Source organism: Pan troglodytes, chromosome 15 (assembly GCF_028858775.2).
Source record: "Pan troglodytes isolate AG18354 chromosome 15, NHGRI_mPanTro3-v2.0_pri, whole genome shotgun sequence".
NCBI lineage: Eukaryota > Metazoa > Chordata > Mammalia > Primates > Hominidae > Pan > Pan troglodytes.
The window spans coordinates 59,746,475-59,765,282 of record NC_072413.2 but is presented as its reverse complement, the minus strand read 5'-3'; the positions used below and the strand labels follow the sequence as shown (position 1 = coordinate 59,765,282).

The following is an 18,808-nucleotide window of genomic DNA, read 5'->3' as shown; positions in this document are numbered from 1 at the left end:
CACAACTGTAATCCCAGCTACTCGGTGGGTTGAGACACAAGAATCACTTGAAACTAGGAGGCAGAGGTTGCTGCAAGCCAAGATCGTGCCACTACATTCCAGCCTGGGTGACAGAGGAAGATGCTGTGTCAGGGAAAAGAAAAAAAAAAAAAAAAAGAACATGGGGGCATCTAAACAAACATTTGAGTAAATCTAAGATCTGATCCCTGTCTTTCAATTGTAATACAAGAAAAGACTGAGTAGGGCTGGAGAAAAAGGGAATTAACATTTATTAAGGGTATATACTGTGTGTAATATACCACACTCAGCACTATTTAGGCATCACCTCATTTCAATTTGCAGAACAACCAAATGAAATAAAATATTATAATCCTAATAGTAATGAGGGAGACATTTAGGCTTAAAGAAAATTTAAAAGCATGACCAAAGTGTCCCCTTACCCCCTCGTCTCCTCTCTATATGTTCTTTTGAAATATCATTGATTTAGAAGCCTGTAACCCTGTACTGAGATTTTGTTTCAACCTCAAAGCAATGCTTTTCTACTCATGCTTAAAAAGATTTGTAACACTACTTATCCATGCATAAGATTTTTCTCAATACTGTACACTCAAACAAAATACGAAAATATATTATCAAAATAGACTCACTGTTTTCAATGGTGGGTTTTAAAATAAATGTTAAAACTCAGGAAGTAGGCTGGGTGCAGTGGCTCACGCCTGTAATCCCAGCACTTTGGGAGACGGAGGTGGGCAGATTACCAGGTCAGGAGATCGAGACCATCCTGGCTAACACGGCAAAACCCTGTCTCTACCAAAAATACAAAAAATCAGCCGGGCATGGTGGCACACGCCTGTGGTCCCAGCTACTCGGGAGGTTGAGGCAGGAGAACTGCTTGAACCTGGGAGGCGGAGGTTACAATGAGCTGAGATCGCGCCACTACACTCCAGCCTGGGTGACAGAGCAAGACTCCATGTGAAAAAAAAAAAAACCTCAGGAAATAAATGCACATTGGTTTTTTTGTTTTTCAAAACGGAATCTTGCTCTGTTGCCCAGGCTGGAGTGCAGCAGTGCGATCTCAGCTCACTGCAACCTCTACCTCCGGGGTTTGTGATTCTCCAGCCTCAGCCTCCCCAGTAGCTGGGACTACAGACGTGCGCCACCACGCCCAGCTAACTTTTGTATTTTTAGTAGAGACAGGATTTCACCATGTTGGCCAGGCTAGTCTCAAACTCCTGACTTCGTGATCCACCCACCTCGGCCTCCCAAAGTGCTGAGATTACAGGTGTGAGCCACCATGCCTGGTCATGTATATTGTTTTTTTAAAAAAGTAAGTAAAGTCACTTTAAACTCTTGTTTTATGACCTAACTAAAGTCAAATACAAACAATAGTTTTAGTAACAGAATCCACACATCTTCAGTCCAGGTCCAGTCTTCTACATCTTTTTTTCTCACACTATTTCAAGATTTGTAAGCCTTGATATATTTAGGCTATTTTATGTCTGATACTCTAGAGAAATAGCATCCTAGAGTGGTTAAAATCATTAGAAAAATCAGTATCCAGTAGATGAAGGTATAACCTCAATATGTAGTTGGCAATAAAACAATTTTTAAAAATTTTCAAGAGCATAAAAGAAAATTTACCTCTAATACATCAGAAGTGATAAGTTTCATCACACGATCACTTGGGTCCTTAAATTCTTCTGTAACTTCAGCTCGGTGAATTTTTTTCTTCATCCTATATGACAGCTATGTGATAATACGTGTCTTTTTAAATGAGTATCTTTTAAACAGTATTGTTAAAAGTATTGAAATATAAGCCAGCACTAAAAATTGTCTATAAGTAAACACAGATAAAACAAAAGCAACTGTAAGGGTACATCTGTTAAATATCCACGTTCCAAAGACTGTTAGACTTGTGAAGTATCCTTTCACATGCCATGCCACATGCCTACAAATTCAGATAAGACAGAAATTACATAATTTGCCAGCTAATGGCAGAACCAGAACTAGTGCTCTTCAACCTAGTGTCTCAATTACCACTAGATTAAAAAAAAACAAATGCTATTAGAAGTTTCAACTTTTCACCAAAGAATTTTTAACAATTTTGTACGTCTTTCAGTAACCTCCTCTGATGTTTGAGACGTGAGCAAATGCAGATGCCAAATCTAATTTGTTCTCAAAACAGTTCGCTTAATATGTGGCACCCAGATACACTGCATTTAAAAAGCAAAGGCTAAATTTTTGCTTGCAGAAAAAAAAGTAGTAATTAGAAAATACCTTCTCCTATTTTAAAAAAGCTACAAGGCCGGGCATGGTGGCTCACCTGAGGTGAGCAGCACTTTGGGAGGCTGAGGCGGGTGGATCACCTGAGGTCAGGAGTTCAAGACCAGCCTGACCAATATGGTGAAACCCCATCTCTACTAAAAATACAGAAATTAGCTAGGCGTGGTGGAGGGTGCCTGTAGTCCCAGCTACTCAGGAGACTGAGACAGGAGAATTGCCTGAACCCTGGAGGCGGAGGTTGCAGTCAGCCGAGATGGTGCCACTGCACTCCAGCCTGGGCGACAGAGCAAGACTCTGTCTAAAAAAAAAAAAAAGCTAAAAGTCTTGAACACTATCAATACTTATTCCATTTTCTGGAGATTGAGAGGTTTTATGGACAATAAAGTATAATTGCTCATTTTGAAAAAAACAAATTATTTTAGGCAACATACCAATTTGGGCATTGCTGTAAAGTGAAATGCTCTGTCTAGTCGTAGCTTCCTAAAAATATAAGCTGCATCAAAATGCTGTGCATTTACTAAATCTTGCTGAAATTTTAAAACTTCATCCCAATCCTTCAGGGCAACTCTGATCTGCAACCAGGAAGAAAAAAAAAACGTTGTACTAAATGTAAATATTTTTTCACAAACATATTATAATTTTAAAATACTGGCATTTTATTTAAATCATATTTAATCATATAATATTTATTATAAAAATATGGTACTTGTTTTACATTTCTGCTAAGGAAAAATAACTCACTAAGTATTACCTTTTGTTTTGGTTGACACAGTTGGGTATTATATAATCCATATAGCAGATACAAAGCACCAACTCTGATCTGGAAGGTGTATGGAGGTAAAAAATATCGCCAAGCCAAAGCTAAAGCTTCTTTTGTAAACATGTTCTTTTCTAAATTTCTCATTCTGCCACTAATAAACAGAGAGAAAATATATTACGACTCATTAAGTGAATAAGTAATGAACAAAAGCCAAAAGTATATACTTGTTTAAACGGTAGTTATAATTTGATGAGGATTCCATACCCGATTCTTTCATGATTCAAGCACAAAGAGATAATTTTACACCAAGGCAAAGGCAACTACTAGGTAAACATGACGCAGCTTCCAAAAGCATCAACTTTACTTGCCAAATTGAAGAGCAAGAAGGAAGGGGTTTCAAATTATTACTGGTTAAATATTTAAAACCCATAATGTTAAAATAATCATGGTTATGTTACAGAACTATGTGCATTTTAATATACAATTGCCAAAAATGCTTGTTCTTTGGTGCTATAAAGAAGTATCACTTGAACATAAATTTTATTTCTTCAGCAAGGCCATTTTTTTACTTTCTGCACAAAAGGGTACAGTCGCCAGCAGTTTTGCTACACTGAACAAAGGAGACAGGGTCATTTATAACTTGACACATCTACTTTACTGCTGTGTCCGGTTTCTATTGGCTGGAACGGGACTTCACATTCTGTATCTGTCTTCATTGACTAGCAACTTAGAACTTGAAGTAACTTGTGGAATGCTGAGAAAGGTAAAAACACTTTTAAATAAGGAAGAAGAACAGGCTATGACTTAATGCTTGCTTGGACCAGTATAAGCACGCCATGGCAAATATTTAGGCTAAATTGTGGGAGCTAAGAACATAAAATACACTGATTTCTTTATTACGGCTAGCAGATATTTAAGAATGTTAGCACAGGTCTTTGAATAAATCTTGCTTCTAAGATAAGTTACTATTTAGTCTTAATTAGATGGGGAGGAAACTCTTTGAAGCGGAACCTCTACTTTACTTTTTACCTAATGAACATTTTCTCCAATACTCTCAGGGATTTGCACTAAATCTCCTCTGTCCTTGCGAAGCCGAGGTGAAAAAGAGAAACAGCACAAAGTAACCCGCACTCCTAATTGTCCAGAGCACTGCAAGCTCATCAGAAGAAAGGAGGAGGAAGGGAGAAGAGCATACTCCAGCATACAACCAAAAGCTTTGTCCAAACATCCAAGAGAGCAACAAGGCTTTGCTGGCAATCAATCAATGAAATAACATAGAAAATGTACATGAAAGGAAAGTATCTTGGGCACCCAAGATCACTAAGGAAAACTCAAGCTGGAAGCTGCTTAGGGCAAACCTCTCCCATTCTATTCAAAGTGACTTCTCTGCTCACTGAGATAGATGCATATCTGATTTGCCTCCTTTGGAAAAGCTAATCAGAAACTCAAAAGAACGCAAGCATTTGTGTATCACCAATCTGTGACCTGAAAGCTCCCTCCCCACTTCCAGTCTTCCTGCCTTTGCTTCAAGTTGTCCCGCCTTTCCAGACCGAACCAACGTACTTCTTGCATATATTGATTGATGTCTCATGTCTCCCTAAATGTACAAAACCAAGCTGTGCCCTGACCACCTTGGGCGCATGTCAACACGACTTCCTGAGGCTGTGTCACGGGCGCGTCCTCAACCTTGGCAAAATAACCTTTCTAAATTAACTGAGACCTGTCTCAAATTTTCGAGGTTCACATATATTTTCTGTGGATATAAACAGCATAATGAATAAACTATCTGAAACTGTTCTGCTGTGCTAAGTTAACAAAAAATTTTTAAAAACAAGGCCTTAAAAAAGTCAATGTAACAGTCTTCTTACCACTTTGGATAAAACAATGAAGCCACATTTGTGCATATTATAGGTTTCTATGTAAGACCTGAAATTAGTAGATAAAAAATGCCAGATTTTAAACAAAACATTAGCTAAAATAAATGTCTCAAAGTGTTGATGCGAGTGACTAATACGCTATACAAATATAAATATGTAGAACTTTTACTTTAAAACCAGCAACAAACAATAAAGACATTTGCCCTGCAGCCATAAACACGGGCTCTATTATATCTGATTACAATGCAGGGGTGGAAGGGAAGGGGGTAGTAGAAGGACATTTTGGGTCTTCAAATAATAAATATAGGAAAAGAATACAAAATGCCTACTCTAGTTACGGTAACCAAAGTAATTCCTCAAGAAAATCCACCACTCTAGTGATTCCTGCTTCTTTTATCATTTTAGGTTCTCCCTACTAGAAAATGTAAATGTTACATTTTTAGCTTTTTCCTTAAATGCATTTTTCCCCCCAAGAAGTGGTACAGTGGAATATTAGCGGATTTTAGAAACAGGCAGATACATAGTTTCCAAGAAACAGGCAGATACATAGTTTCCAACATCTGCTCTACAATCCACTATCTTTGTAATGGTGGAGAAATTACTTAACCTCTTTAAGCCTTAATTTCCTCATCTATAAAACAAGGATAATTATACCTGCTTTTTATAACTGTCTTACGCAATAAATAAAGCTATAAATAAATGGCATGTAGTAGCCATTTAAAAAAAAATAGTCTCTCTCCTTTTATTAACTGTACAACAAACAGCTCTTCATCCTCCATTCCTTGCAATTTAAAAAACTACAAAGTTAATTTGCTTACACTGACAGAGAGAAAATGAGTTTTTACATTTTGTTCAGAAAAAGTTTTAATCATAAGGTTTAACTCATTCAGAAAATCAGTTATTTCGCCTTTTTAATATTATATGTACTATCGTAATAAAAATAGATTCATCCACTCACTGTCCTCACAGAGGTCAGTCTAGTCAAAGGAAAATTTTTAAAACGGCAGTAATAATGAACATTTGACCAGCCTGGCCAACATGGTGAAATCCCGTCTCTACTAAAAATACAAAAATTAGCCAGGCTTGGTGGCACAAGCCGTAGTCCCAGCTACTCGGGAGGCTGAGGCAGGAGAATCTCTTGAACCCGGGAGGTGGAGGTTGCAGTGATAGGATATCGCACCATTACACTCCAGCCTGGGTGACAGAGCAAGACTATGTCTCAAGAAAAAATAATAATAATAATGAACATTTATTGAGCACTTAGAATGTATTTCTGATATATCAGCTCATTTAATCTTCACAACTACTATGAGGTTTATCAATGCCTCTATTTTACAGATATGGAAACTCAAGTAACTTGCCCCAAGTCATAGCGGACCCTGCAATCAAATGCAGCCAATTGGGTTCCATAACCTATGCCCTTAACAATCCCACACTGCCTTTTCAACTATACCATTACAACAAAATGTGGAAAGCGGTGACATAAAATAAAAACAGGGTGCTATGGGGGGAAAAAACATGAACAGCGTACTCAGTCTAGAAGAGCAAAAAAGACTTCCCCCGAGGAAGTCATTTGAGCTTAACCCTGAGTGAAGAATAAGGTGGACAAAACAAGAGAGTTGCGGTGGAAACTCCAGGATTAGGAAAAGCCTGCAGAGGGCCCCCAAAAAAAAAAAAAAAAAAAAAAAAAAAGCAGCTGCTGGAGCAAGAAAGTGAGTGCATGGAGGGGACTGGCAGGCGAAGCTGGAGAGATAGGCAAAGGCCAGTGAGGAATGGTCTTGGCAAATCAGAGAATTCAAGCGTTATCCCAAAGGCAATGGGCACCACTACAGAGTAATAAGTCGGGGAGTGACATAATCAAATTTGCACTTTTGAAAAACAACTTTTGGGCCGGGCGCGGTGGCTCACTCCTGTAATCCTAGCGCTTTGGGAGGCCGAGGCGGGCGGATCACGAGGTCAGGAGTTCGAGACCAGTCTGGCCAACATAGTAAAACCCCGTCTCTACTAAAAATACAAAAAATTAACCGGGCGTGGTGCCGGGCACCTGTAATCCCAGCTACTCCGGAGGTTGAGGCAGGAGAATCACTTGAACCTGAGAGGCGAAGGGTTGCACTGAGCCGAGAACGCGCCATTGTACTCCAGCCTGGGCGACAAAAGGAGACTCCGTCTCAAAAAAAAAAAAAAAAAAAAAGGACAACTTTGGTTGTTGTAGGAAAAATTAATTCAATCTTGAAGGGTTTTGTTTTTGCTTGTGTGTTTTTAAACATGAGGTCCTAGAACAAGACTGGGGAAGGGCAAATGATAGTGGCCTGGGTCAGGGTGGAGATGGGAGAGAGGAGTTTAGAAGGGAGGCCAGGCAGAGACGCATATTTGGGAGGAGGCCGCAACAACCATCAGGGCACAATGAAATAGAGCAGGGAAAGCGCGTTGCCTGAGCACAGGGGAAGGTCCAGGAGTGATGGAGGCAACCTTCGGTGACTGCCGCTCTTCTCAGCCCTTCGCAAGTGCAATAGCGCCGGGAAGGAGGCAACTTTCTACACCACCTGCGGGCAGGGAGAGGCGGGTTGGTGGACAAGAAACACCCACCAGAAGATAGTCCCGAACTTCATGTTTCTCCAGAGCTCCGTGAAGTCCTCGAAGCGTACACTGTCCGTCTCCTGGAAGCGGCTGAGCAGCGCCTCGCAGTCGGTCTGCAGGCCGGGAGGAGTCCCCATGGCACCCGAAGCCCGCACGCCTCCGCAGCCCGCACGCCTCTAACGGACTAGCCAGCGGTGGTCACCCAGGAAACCAAGCCCGAACGGCCCGCCCCCTACGGCGTGCGCACACGCGCTCCGTGACGCATTATCCGGCACCTTTAGCTCCGCCTTTATCCGGGCTCTTGCCACTGGTCGTGTGCTTACTGCGCGTGCGTGAAAGCGTTCTGATGTTTTACTGGCTGAGATTGCTTTCACCCAGAGTGCTAAGATCCACCCTTCTTTGGAAGAGGTTTACGTCTAAAGTGTTGTGTTTGTTCTCGAGCGGTTTTAGGTCTTCGTTTTCCGCTAGGTTATGTAACTTGACTTTACCCTTACTAGCACTCTCCTTTAAACTGACCCTAGTGTGACATAAGTGAACTTTTGAGCTAGGAAAGAACAGTCCCAACCCCAACCCCACTCCCACTTGAGAAGCTAAAGAGGGCTTGCTAGGAAACAAACTGCACTCATTCTCCTTCTGGTCATCGAGAACCCTAATACTCTGTACCCACATAATACGATGCTTAATGTGCGGCCCTCTCTTTGTAGCCCTGGTATTCTGCAACCACTCTTGAAAAGAAGAGCTGCATTTCATACTCTCTTGTAAACAGCCCTCCTCCTGCCCTGCCACGCATTCACCCCTGTGCTACATAGTACTTAGCAGAAAATACCTACTTGTTATATTATTATTTGGATGAATTGTCTTTTTGTGTACACGCTGCCACCTAGCTTCCTTCCTCCAGGAGCTAGCTATGGAGTAACATTTTGAACTTTAGACCATTTCTCTGATTGAAAGGTATGCTATCATTCTTTAGAAGAGGTATCCTGATATAATAGAAAAACATTGGGCTTTCTGTGTGTAAATGGAGTGTCAACTCACTTTACTTTTCTGATCCTTGACCTGTTTTTGTTTGTTTGTTTTTTGGATTTGTTTGTTTTTTGTTTTGAGACGGAGTTTCGCTCTTGTTGCCCAGGCCGGAGTGCAGTGGCGCGGTCTCGGCTCACTGCAACCTCCGCCTCCCGAGTTCAAGCGATTCTCCTGCCTCAGCCTCCCGAGTAGCTGGGATTACAGGCATGCACCACTCCAACCGGATTTTGTTTTGTTTTGTTTTGTTTGTATTTTTAGTAGTGACAGGGTTTCACCATGTTGGCCAGGCTGGTCTCGAACTGCTAACCTCAGGTGATCTGCTCCCCTCGGCCTCCCAAAGTGTTGGGATTACAGGCGTGAGCCACTGCACCCTGCCCTCTTGACCTGTCTTTTAAATGTTATGTAATATTTTATGTCACAGAAAAATTTATGCGATGTGTGAGATAAAAAGCATAGCAGTTAAACACCTGTACACCTTTCACCTGTGTAGGAACCAGAACATTACCAACGCCTTCACATCCATCTGCGATTTCCTCCTCTGACCTATTCCTTTGACTGTACCCTACTTTAATCACAACTACTGGTTGGGCACGGTGGCTCACGCCTGAAATCCCAACACTTTCGGAGACAAAAGCAAGAGGATCGCTTAAGCCCAAGAGTTGGAGACCAGCCTGGGAAACATGGTGAAAATTAGCCGGGCATGGTGGTGCACACCTGTAGTCCCAGCTACTCGGGAGGCTGAGGTGGGAGGATCAATTGAGCCTGGGAGAGATGGTGGTTACAGGAGACAGAGGTTGCAGTGGTGAGCCGAGATCGTGCCACTGCACTCCATCCTGGGCTACGGAGTGAGACCGAATCTCAAAAAATAAATAAATAACTACCTTGAATTTTGTTTCTCTTTCTCATGTATATATTTTATCACATAGGTATGTATATTTAAACGGTATATTTTTTAGTTGTGGTTGGTTTTGAGTTTTATGAAAATGGTATTGCAACCGGCTGGGCGCAGGGGCTCACGCCTGTAATCCCAGCACTTTGGGAGGCCGAGGTGGGTGGATCACCAGGTCAAGAGTTCGAGACCAGCCTGACCAACATAGTGAAACCCTGTCTCTAATAAAAACACAAAAATTAGCTAGGCGTAGTGGCGCGCGCCTGTAATCCCAGCTACTTGGAAGGCTGGGGCAGGAGAACCACTTGAACCCAGGAGGCGGAGGTTGCAGTGAGCCAAAATGCATTATTTCCCCCATGATAGATTGGGGGAACCATTTGGGAAATGGTTCATTACAACAGATAATTTGAGAAGCACTGTTATACACCATTTCAGTCCACATTCCATTGGCCAGAATTCAGTCACATGGACCCATTCAGGTGCAAAGGTGGCTGAGAAACGTCATCACTAATTAGGCAACCTCTCCCCAACAATAGTTTCAATCGCTGGAAGAGGTGCACACGTCTTTGTTGGACCATGTATTAGCTCATTTCTGCTGCTATAACAAAATACCATAGAATAGGTAGCTTACAAACAACAGAAATTTATTTCTCACAGTTCTGGGAGGCTGGGAAATCTAAGATCAAGGTGCTGGCAGATTCCGTGCCTGGTGAGGGCTGCTCTCTGCTTTCAAGATGGCACCTTGTTGTTGTGTCCTCACATGGCATAATAGCAGAAGGACAAAAGAGGCCTAGCTAGTTCCCTCCAGCCCTTTTATAAAATCACTAATCCCATTCATGAGTCCTCATGACTTAATTACCCGCTAAGGCCCTACCTCTTAATGCTATCACATTGTTAATTAAGTTTCAACACATTGATTTTGGGAGACATTCAGACCAGAACAGACTGCCAACATGTCTGCTGCAATTTTATTCAGAAACTCTGAAAGTATTACCTTTCACTTTTAATTTACTGTCATCCATCTAAAAATTTATTTCTATGTATGGTGTAAGGATCCTATTTTACTTTTTTCCATATGTATAACCATATGTATGTATATGTATTTTCCATATGTATAATTTTCCAGCATCTGTTATTGAATAGTCCATCCTTTCCCAAAATTCACTTCTGTTATATGTCAAGTTGCATGGCTAATTGCAACCAGTACACAACTGTATGGCTTTGTACCTGTTATTAAAATACCAAACCATAGTGCAGTATTTACATTACTGTTAGTATAACAGTTACCACTCTAAGCCTCCTTACTACCCTCAACCCAAACACTTGGGCCCCCCGGGCCACAAATCCCTCAACCTCCCAGCCTCTAAAACTGAAGTGGTTAAGCCTGGCACAGGAAGAGACCCTTCAGTGCCGGCTCCAGCTTCAGTCTACTCCTAGGGTTGTTATCTACTTTCAAGGCTCCATTTAGATTTCACTTCTCTAACACCACACTCTAATTACTACAGAGTATCTTGACTATTCTTGAATTTTCACTTTTTCATTTAAATTTGACTTGTCAAATTTCTCTGATAGCGCCATTGGGATTTCAATTGAATTACATTAAATCTGTAAGTCAATTTGGGAAGGAATAACATCTTTTTTTTTTTTTTTTTTTTTTGAGATGGAGTTTCATTCTTGTTGCCCAGGCTGGAGTGCAATGGCGCGATCTCAGCTCACTGCAACCTCCACCTCCAGGGTTCAAGTGATTCTCCTACCTCAGCCTCCCAAGTAGCTGGGATCACAGGCATGTGCCACCATACCCAGCTAATTTTGTAGTTTTGGTAGAGATTGAGGTTTCACCATGTTGGTCAGGCTAGTCTCAAACTCCTGACCTCAAATGATCCACCCGCTTCTGCCTCCCAAAGTGGTGGGATTACAGGCATGAGTCACTGCGCCTGGCCAAAATAATATCTTTATTGTATTATTTCTATCCACAAACATTTCTTTAAGTCACCTGTAGCATCTTTACTGAAGTTTCATAATTTTTCTCCCTGAACTTTTTACTTGTCTTTTGTTAGATTTTTCTTATATGTCTTATGTTTTTGTGTGGCTATTGTATTTAGTATCTTTGCCTTACATTTTCTAACTGCTTGATTCCAATATATAAAAATGCAATTGAATTATATATATTTATTTAGTATCCAGTCCCCTTGTTTAAACTCTTATAATAATTTTTCTATTGATTCTTTTAGGCTTTCTATATAGATGATATCTGCAGTTGTGAATAACAGTAGTAATAATAGTTTGCTTTTTCTTTTCCAATCCTTATCACTTTTATTTCTTTCCCTCTTACTTCATTTCCCAGGCTAAGACTTCCCATACTGTTAAAGATAAACCTGGGAGAATGGGTGTGTGTTTGTTCACTAATTTACCATCAGCACCTATAAGTACTTGATACACAGTAGGTGCTCAATGAAGTGATGTTTTTATTTGTTATTTTACTTTTTAGCTCTAGAATTTCTATTTGGCTCTTTTAAAAATAATTTCCAGCTATTTGTGTTCTGTATTTGACGAATTATTGTCACCATACATTCCTTTACATCTTTACGCAGAGTTTCCTTTGATTCTTTGAATATACTTTTAATGACTGCTCTAAAGTCTTTATTAAAAAGTCAGCCATCGAGCTCTCTGTTATGTAATTTCTCTTGCATCCTTTTTTTCCTGTGTATGGATCAAATTTTCCTGTTTCTTTTCATATCTCATGCATTTTTTATTAAAGATTTGATACTTTAGACAATTTATTATATAAATCTGGGTATTGATTGCTTCCCGTTCTGAAGCTTATTGATTTTGTTTACTTATTTATTTGTTTACTGACTTGACTGGAGTATTTTAGTGAAGTCCAGTTCCCCAGCTCAGCGTGAAGCTTCTGATGTTGCTCCTCAGAGACTGCAGCCTTGACCTTCCTTAGACCCTTCACCCTGGGATGATAGTGGTTTTACCAGTAATCTTTGTCTTTCCCCATCTCTCTGTCAAACTGTCTGCCTTTTAGTATCCACCCAGCTGTTAGAGTCCACTAATTGCTAGCTGATTGCTCTGTTGTTTTTGACAATGCCCTGGGGGAATAAATTACTCCATTGTCTAATCCGATTAAATTTAGGCTCCTTTGCAGAGGTAGTTTTTGAGTTCAATCTTGAGGTTTTCTCTGATCCCAGGAAGGCTCTTCTTAGCCATTTCTTCCCTAGCTTTCTCTGGTAAACTAGTGGTCTGCAGTTTAGCTTGTTGCTTTTAGAAGGTACTAGCCTCCTCTTGATTGCTTACAACCAAAATATCCATTGTTTTCAAGAGCACCTTTAGGTTCAAGTTTTCCCCTACTCCATTCCAAATAAACTAATTTCTTCTGGGAAGAGCTTCAGAATTTTCTTTTCTTATGGATGTTTCTCCCCCTGAGCAAAATCTCTGAGCCACTGCTCCAGCCAGAGCTGAGGATGGGGACAGTCACTTTCTTCTCTCAGAGTAACTCTCCTGCATTTTTTTTTTTTTTTTTTTTTTTTTTTTTTTGAGACGGAGTTTCGCTCTTGCTCCCCAGGCTGGAGTGCAGTGGCACGATCTTGGCTCACTGCAACCTCCACCTCCCGGATTCAAGTGATTGTCCTGCCTCAGCCTCCCAAGTAGCTGGGATTACAGGCACACGCCACCATGCCCGGCTAACTTTTTGTGTTTTTAGTAGAGACGGGGTTTCACCATGTTGGCCAGGCTGGTCTTGAACTCCTGACTTCAAGTGATCCGCCCACCTCGGCCTCCCAAAGTGCTGGGATTACAGGCGTGAGCCACCACGCCTGGCTGACTCTCCTGCTTTATGAGCAAGGCTCTGCAAGGGGGAAGTAGCTTCCATTCATTCTTCTCAGCTTGCCTGTCCTAGCATGGAACTCGCACCCTATATGTGAGCTGCAATAAGGGCAACTGGGGCTCCACTACTCTCAGTCTGCTACACCTGGGATAGAGCCACTGCTCTGTGAATGCAGTCTGAAAGGAGGAAAGGAGTCCCCAGTCTTTCCATTCTCCAGGCCACACTCATCTGGAATTTAGCCTTTGCAACAGAACATGAGAGCGGGTAGAAATGCTGGCAGCTTGTCCCTCCAGGGAGATACACAATATGGTTTGGATGTTTGTCCCCTCCAAATCTCATGATAAAATGTGATTCCCAATGTTGGAGGTAGGGCCTGGTGGGAGGTGATTGGATCATGGAGGTGGATTCCTCACGAATGGTTTAGCACCATCCCCTTGGTGGTAAGTGAGTTCTTGTTCAGTTAGTTCACACAAGATCTGGTTGTTTAAAAGAGTCTGGGACGTCCTCTTTCTCTCTCTTGCTCCCTCTCTCACCATGAGATGTGCTGGCTCCCCCTTCACCTTCTGCCATAACTGGAAGCTCCTGAGGCCTCACTAGAAGCCAAGCAGATGCTGGTGCCATGCTTCCTATACAGGCTGCAGAACCATGAGCCAATTAAACCTCTTTTCTTTATAAATTACCAAGCCTCAGGTACTTCTTTATAGCAACACACGAGTGGACTAACACAGAAAATTGGTACCAGGATTGAGGCATTGCTACAAAGATGTGGAAGTGGCTTTCAAACTGTAAACCAAAAGGTATCTAGAACAAATCTCAATCAATTTAGAAAGTTTATTTTGCCAAGGTTAAGGACACACTGGTGACACAGCCTCAGGAGGTCCTGAAGACATGTGCTGAAGGTGATTGGGTTGCTTTTGTACATTTTAAGGAGACATGAGACATCAATCAATATGTGTAAGATATACATTGGTTTGGTCCGATTAGGCAGGACAACTTCATTTAGAAGTTTTATTCCTAAATAAGACATTGTTCTCAGCTTGAGTTTTCCCTTGGTTTAGTGATTTTGTGGTTCTGAGATTTATTTTCCTTTCATAGAGTAATGAGCACAGGAGTAATGAGCAGAGGCTGGAAGAGTTTGAAGGGCTCAGAAGACAGGAAGATGAGGGAAAGTTTGGAATTTCTTAAAGACTGGTTAAATGGTTGTGACCAAAATGCTCACAGTCCTCTACTGGGATTTGGGGGAAGAAGGAGCCCCAACTTCTTGGCCATACCCACCTGTGTGGAACTTTCCTCAAGGTGGGCAAGGTGGTAGAAGCAGCAAGTCATGTGAGGCATGAGTGGCATGTGAGGCATGGTACTTGAGAGTACCACTGACTAACTATTGCTGTTCTTACCAAGATGTAGTAGATTTTCTTGAATAAACAGTTCTTCATTTGCTGTATAACCTTTGGGCAGTTTCAATAAACTTTAAATGGTTGTTTTTAAAGTGCTTCACCAGTTACAGTTGTTTCATGGGGAGTGAGGCCACAGAGCTCTTTAAGCTGCCATTCTGCTAGGTATGCATTTAAAGGCATAACTCCTATCTTCAGGTTGCTCATCATTTAGTACAGAACAATTCACTTCAAGTACATAAGTATGATTTTAGTGTGATTAATACCGTGCAAGAGTTAAACACCACACAAAATGGGAACACTGAGAAGAATCTCCTAATCCAGTCCCTGAGAGGATAGGCTCTCTAAAGTAGAAATGAGTTGTGAAAAATGCGGGAAATTAAGGAGATGAAGATGAAATAAGAAGGGTGTTGCAGACACAGAGAGAAAGCAACTACAAAGGACAAAGAGGTCAGAGAGCGTGTTAGAAGGTTACATCACTGGGACACAGGACGCAAGGGAAAGAAGTTAGCAGAATTTGGACAAATAGGCAAGAAGTCTCAAGGCCTGGAATGCCTTGAGTTGGAAGATTTTTCTCCCTGGATTTCTCAGTGCTCCTGAACCGTTTGAGTAAAGGATAACTAGATATCAATCTTAAAGAAGAAAATTCGGAAGAGATCTAGAGACTTCTCTCACTTGGAACCATTTATTTACATTCCAAGGTGGTAAAGGAAAATTAAAGACCTGCCCTTTCTCTCTCACTATGATTATGTTATTTCTATATTTCAAATGTTCTCAATGGGAACAGTATAATGAATGTAAAACAGTAGTTGTCCTTGGAGGTGGAGTGCCAAAGGACTTTACTTCTTACATAATTCATTTCTGTATCTTTATAACATTTTACAAGGAATATGATTACTTTTGTTAACAGGAAAAAAATAATTTTAAAATTTAGTAGCTATTGGCCGGGCACAGTGGCTCACTCATGCCTATAATCCCAGCACTTTGGGAGGCCAAGGCAGGTGGCTCAGCAGAGGTCAGGAGTTTGAGACCAGCCTGGCCAACATAGTGAAACCCCATCTCTACTAAAAATACAAAAATTTGAGGCAGGAGAATCGCTTGAACCCAGGAGACAGAGGGTGCAGTGAGCCGAGATCATGCCACAGTACTCCACCCTGGGCGACACAGTGGGACTCAATTTTAAAAAAACCCACAAAAACCCAAAAACCAAAATAATGGGTACGCTTGTGTGTGTGTGCGTGTATGTAGAGGTACAGCTGAAAAAAAGATCATCCATGAGTTGATCCCTGTTAAAGCTTGCACTGTGGATGATACTGTGATGACACACAGATGTCTCAGGAATGAACCACTTACTCTCCAAAGCTGCTGGAAGTGCAGCAGAAGATGGTCTTCAGCTGTCAGCCCTTTTTGGGGATTGTCTGAGGTGAAGAAACCTGCCTTACTAAAGGTCATGTCTCCTGGGGGCAGCCCACATCAAAGGACTGATCAGTGTAGGGGTGTAAAGGCCTCCATACTCCCTGTAACTTGGGACAAGTCTCAAGGGCTATTGCGGTTCCAGAGCTCCCCATGTGGCTGCTGAAGGCTTTGTTGGGACTGCACCCCAGCTGTTTCTCCCTCTGCCTACTTCTGTTCTTTCTCTTCCACATGTGTTGAAAAGCACTCCTCAATAAATCACTTGAAATCTCCATCTCAGAGTCTACTTCCCAGAGAACACAAATTGCAAAGACACTTTGGCATCATTATAGTCTCTTTACTTTTGTACATGTTCAAGTTTCCATAATTATAATTTAAGAAAAGCAAAGGACTGTGTCAGACTATATATGGTAGATAAGGGAGTAGTGACAAGTGACCTCTAGGGTTCTGGTTTCAGACTGAATGGTGCCATTCCTTGAGCAGGAGATGCAAGAGGAGAAGCCATTTGGAAGACAAATAAGGAGTTAATTTTTGACATGCGAAATTTGGGGCGCCTGCGGGGAGCACCCTGGGCTGGAGACGGAGATTATCAAGCTGGAGACAGTCCATGAAAAGGAAAGGTAACGGTGGCTTGGAACATCTCAAAGGGCCAATAAAAATTCTATTTAGATTTCAACTGTGTTTGCACAAGTACAGTTGAATTTGTGAATACCTCACAGAATGGGAATTAACTGCACCCTTGATAGCAGGCACCATATTCTAGAATATTTATATCACCTAGAGGTCTTAGAATAATATCTTGTACTCACTCAACACTACTCATTGATTGAATGGATCTCCCTGGAAGAGCTAGAAAATGGTTCTGTTCCCCACTTTGTTCCTCTGATCATAATTCTCTAGTCTCTGACACACCTGAAATCCTCTCCACCTTGGATCATGTGTGAGTTGTTTTTGCGCATGCAGACTGGAAGGCTTTAGGACGGATCAAAGATGAGTCAGATGGGAACCATGCTCTGAAGAAACTAAGAGTTTAGTACGAGGGATAAGACATGCAAAAATTATAAGGTTAAAAAAAAGAGAAGTGAGAAAGCTAAAGAGGAAGTGATAAGGAAATTCACAGGAGTGATAAATATTTGCAGTTGGGAAAACTCTAAGTAAGAGGCAAAGGCTGATGCAAAGTACCTCCCAGGCTGTATTGGCTCCTTTCTAATTTTCCGTATTTGTAGCTCACTTTCTTTAGGTTTTTGCTTTAATATTCTACCAGCAGATTAGGGAGTCAGGCAACAGTTTATGACTTCTGTCCAGCTTGTTTCTGTACGCCTATGAAAGATTTTGTCATAGCAGTTGTATGTAGAACTGTTTTTAAAAATCCATTTCAAAGAGCAAATAATATTATCCAGTCATATTTGGAAAGGATCTCTACATAAAATAGGGTTTTTAATGTTAATATTTCAAAGATCTTTAAAATTAGATTTTACTTCACAGAATCCTAATCTACTTGTCTGGCTTTACACAGTGTTTCTCTACTTTGTAAAAAGCATGACCCTTTGTGATAAATATTACAGCCCCACCAGCCTGCTCTCTTCTATGGAAAATTGTCCATCTATAATGATTATGCATCCGTAGGACCAAAAGAATTATGGCACTCTCATTAAAGGGCACCTCCCTGATTAGACACGAACACACACACATATGATAAGTGAGGCTACAGATCAGTTTTTATTAGTAAAAAAGTATCTAAAACACCTCAACTACTTTTGAAAAGTGTACCTTTGCTTTCTATAAAATGCTATTTGAGGAAACCACAAACAATGAATTTTCCTGAAGGAAACAAATGAAAATAAAATGTAAAATGTAGTGAGCTGTGGATATGCAGAGGCGAAGTTATTTATTCTAAATACCTGGCTTTGTACTTTATAATACATTGTGCAATCTGAACATACCAATTATTACAGAGATTAGGGCTCCAAGCTTTTTCCGTACTCTATACACTCATCTCCCTTCTGTCCAACAAGATTATCTTCTCCCAAAGGATTCTCAATAGCTGGCATACAATAAAATCAAAAAAGTAAAAAGCCCAAAAAACCACCCCCAACAAAACCACCAAAATAAAAACGGCACCAAGTGGGATAGCTAAAGTTTCGAGATCCTTAACTAGGCATATATCAACGTGCTTTATTTAAAATAAACGAACTCTTTGAGTGCCTTAAGAGGAATATATTTAAATAAACATAGAACTCCTCTATTTTTGATTAGATTAGATGTCTAATTTTTTAAAAAGAAGTATTATATAACTAACCACTATCCAATCTGTTAGAACTCAACTTTTTCTGTTCTACAAAGAAAAAGCTTCATACCCCAAAGCATTTGCTTGGGAATTTCGGGAGACAGCTCTTCCGCAATACATCAAGTCCCATTCGCCCACGCCCCCCCCCATCTAAAAAACAAAGTTTGGGGAAGCACTAGACTTCCGACTTTGAAAAGTCCCAGAAGACAAAGCCCAGGGCTGACCCCCCCACGTCTGGCGCCGCCCGTTCGCAGGCCAGGAGCGGCCAGGGCCTCCCGCATGCGCTCCCACACGTACGCGGAGCGGGCAGCAGCCACCCCACAGCGTACACGAAAGCCGCCTTGCGCGGCTGGAGCCCTGGAGCCCACGGCCGGGGCCGCGGGCGGGGCCTGGGACTGTGGTGCTGCGCCCGAGCACGTACTGAGGCGTGGCCTGCTGCGCGCCGGGCGGGGCTCGGGAAGTTTCTCGGGTTGGCTTGG

At 41.5% G+C, this 18,808-nt stretch overlaps 1 protein-coding gene across 1 annotated transcript in view; it reads right to left on the bottom strand.

Annotated features, from left to right (window-relative positions):
• The window catches only part of SNAPC1 (small nuclear RNA activating complex polypeptide 1), a 33,049-nt gene extending 25,276 nt beyond the window's left edge, over positions 1–7,773 (bottom strand). Inside the window, exons 1-4 of the mRNA XM_003339262.4 lie at positions 7,507–7,773; positions 3,035–3,194; positions 2,715–2,855; positions 1,642–1,746 (exon numbers count right to left, since the gene is read on the bottom strand). Coding sequence (XP_003339310.1) covers positions 1,642–1,746; positions 2,715–2,855; positions 3,035–3,194; positions 7,507–7,634 — 534 coding nt within the window. The 5' untranslated portion in view covers positions 7,635–7,773. The remainder of the gene's footprint in view (positions 1–1,641; positions 1,747–2,714; positions 2,856–3,034; positions 3,195–7,506) is intronic.
• Positions 7,774–18,808: the final 11,035 nt, after the last annotated feature.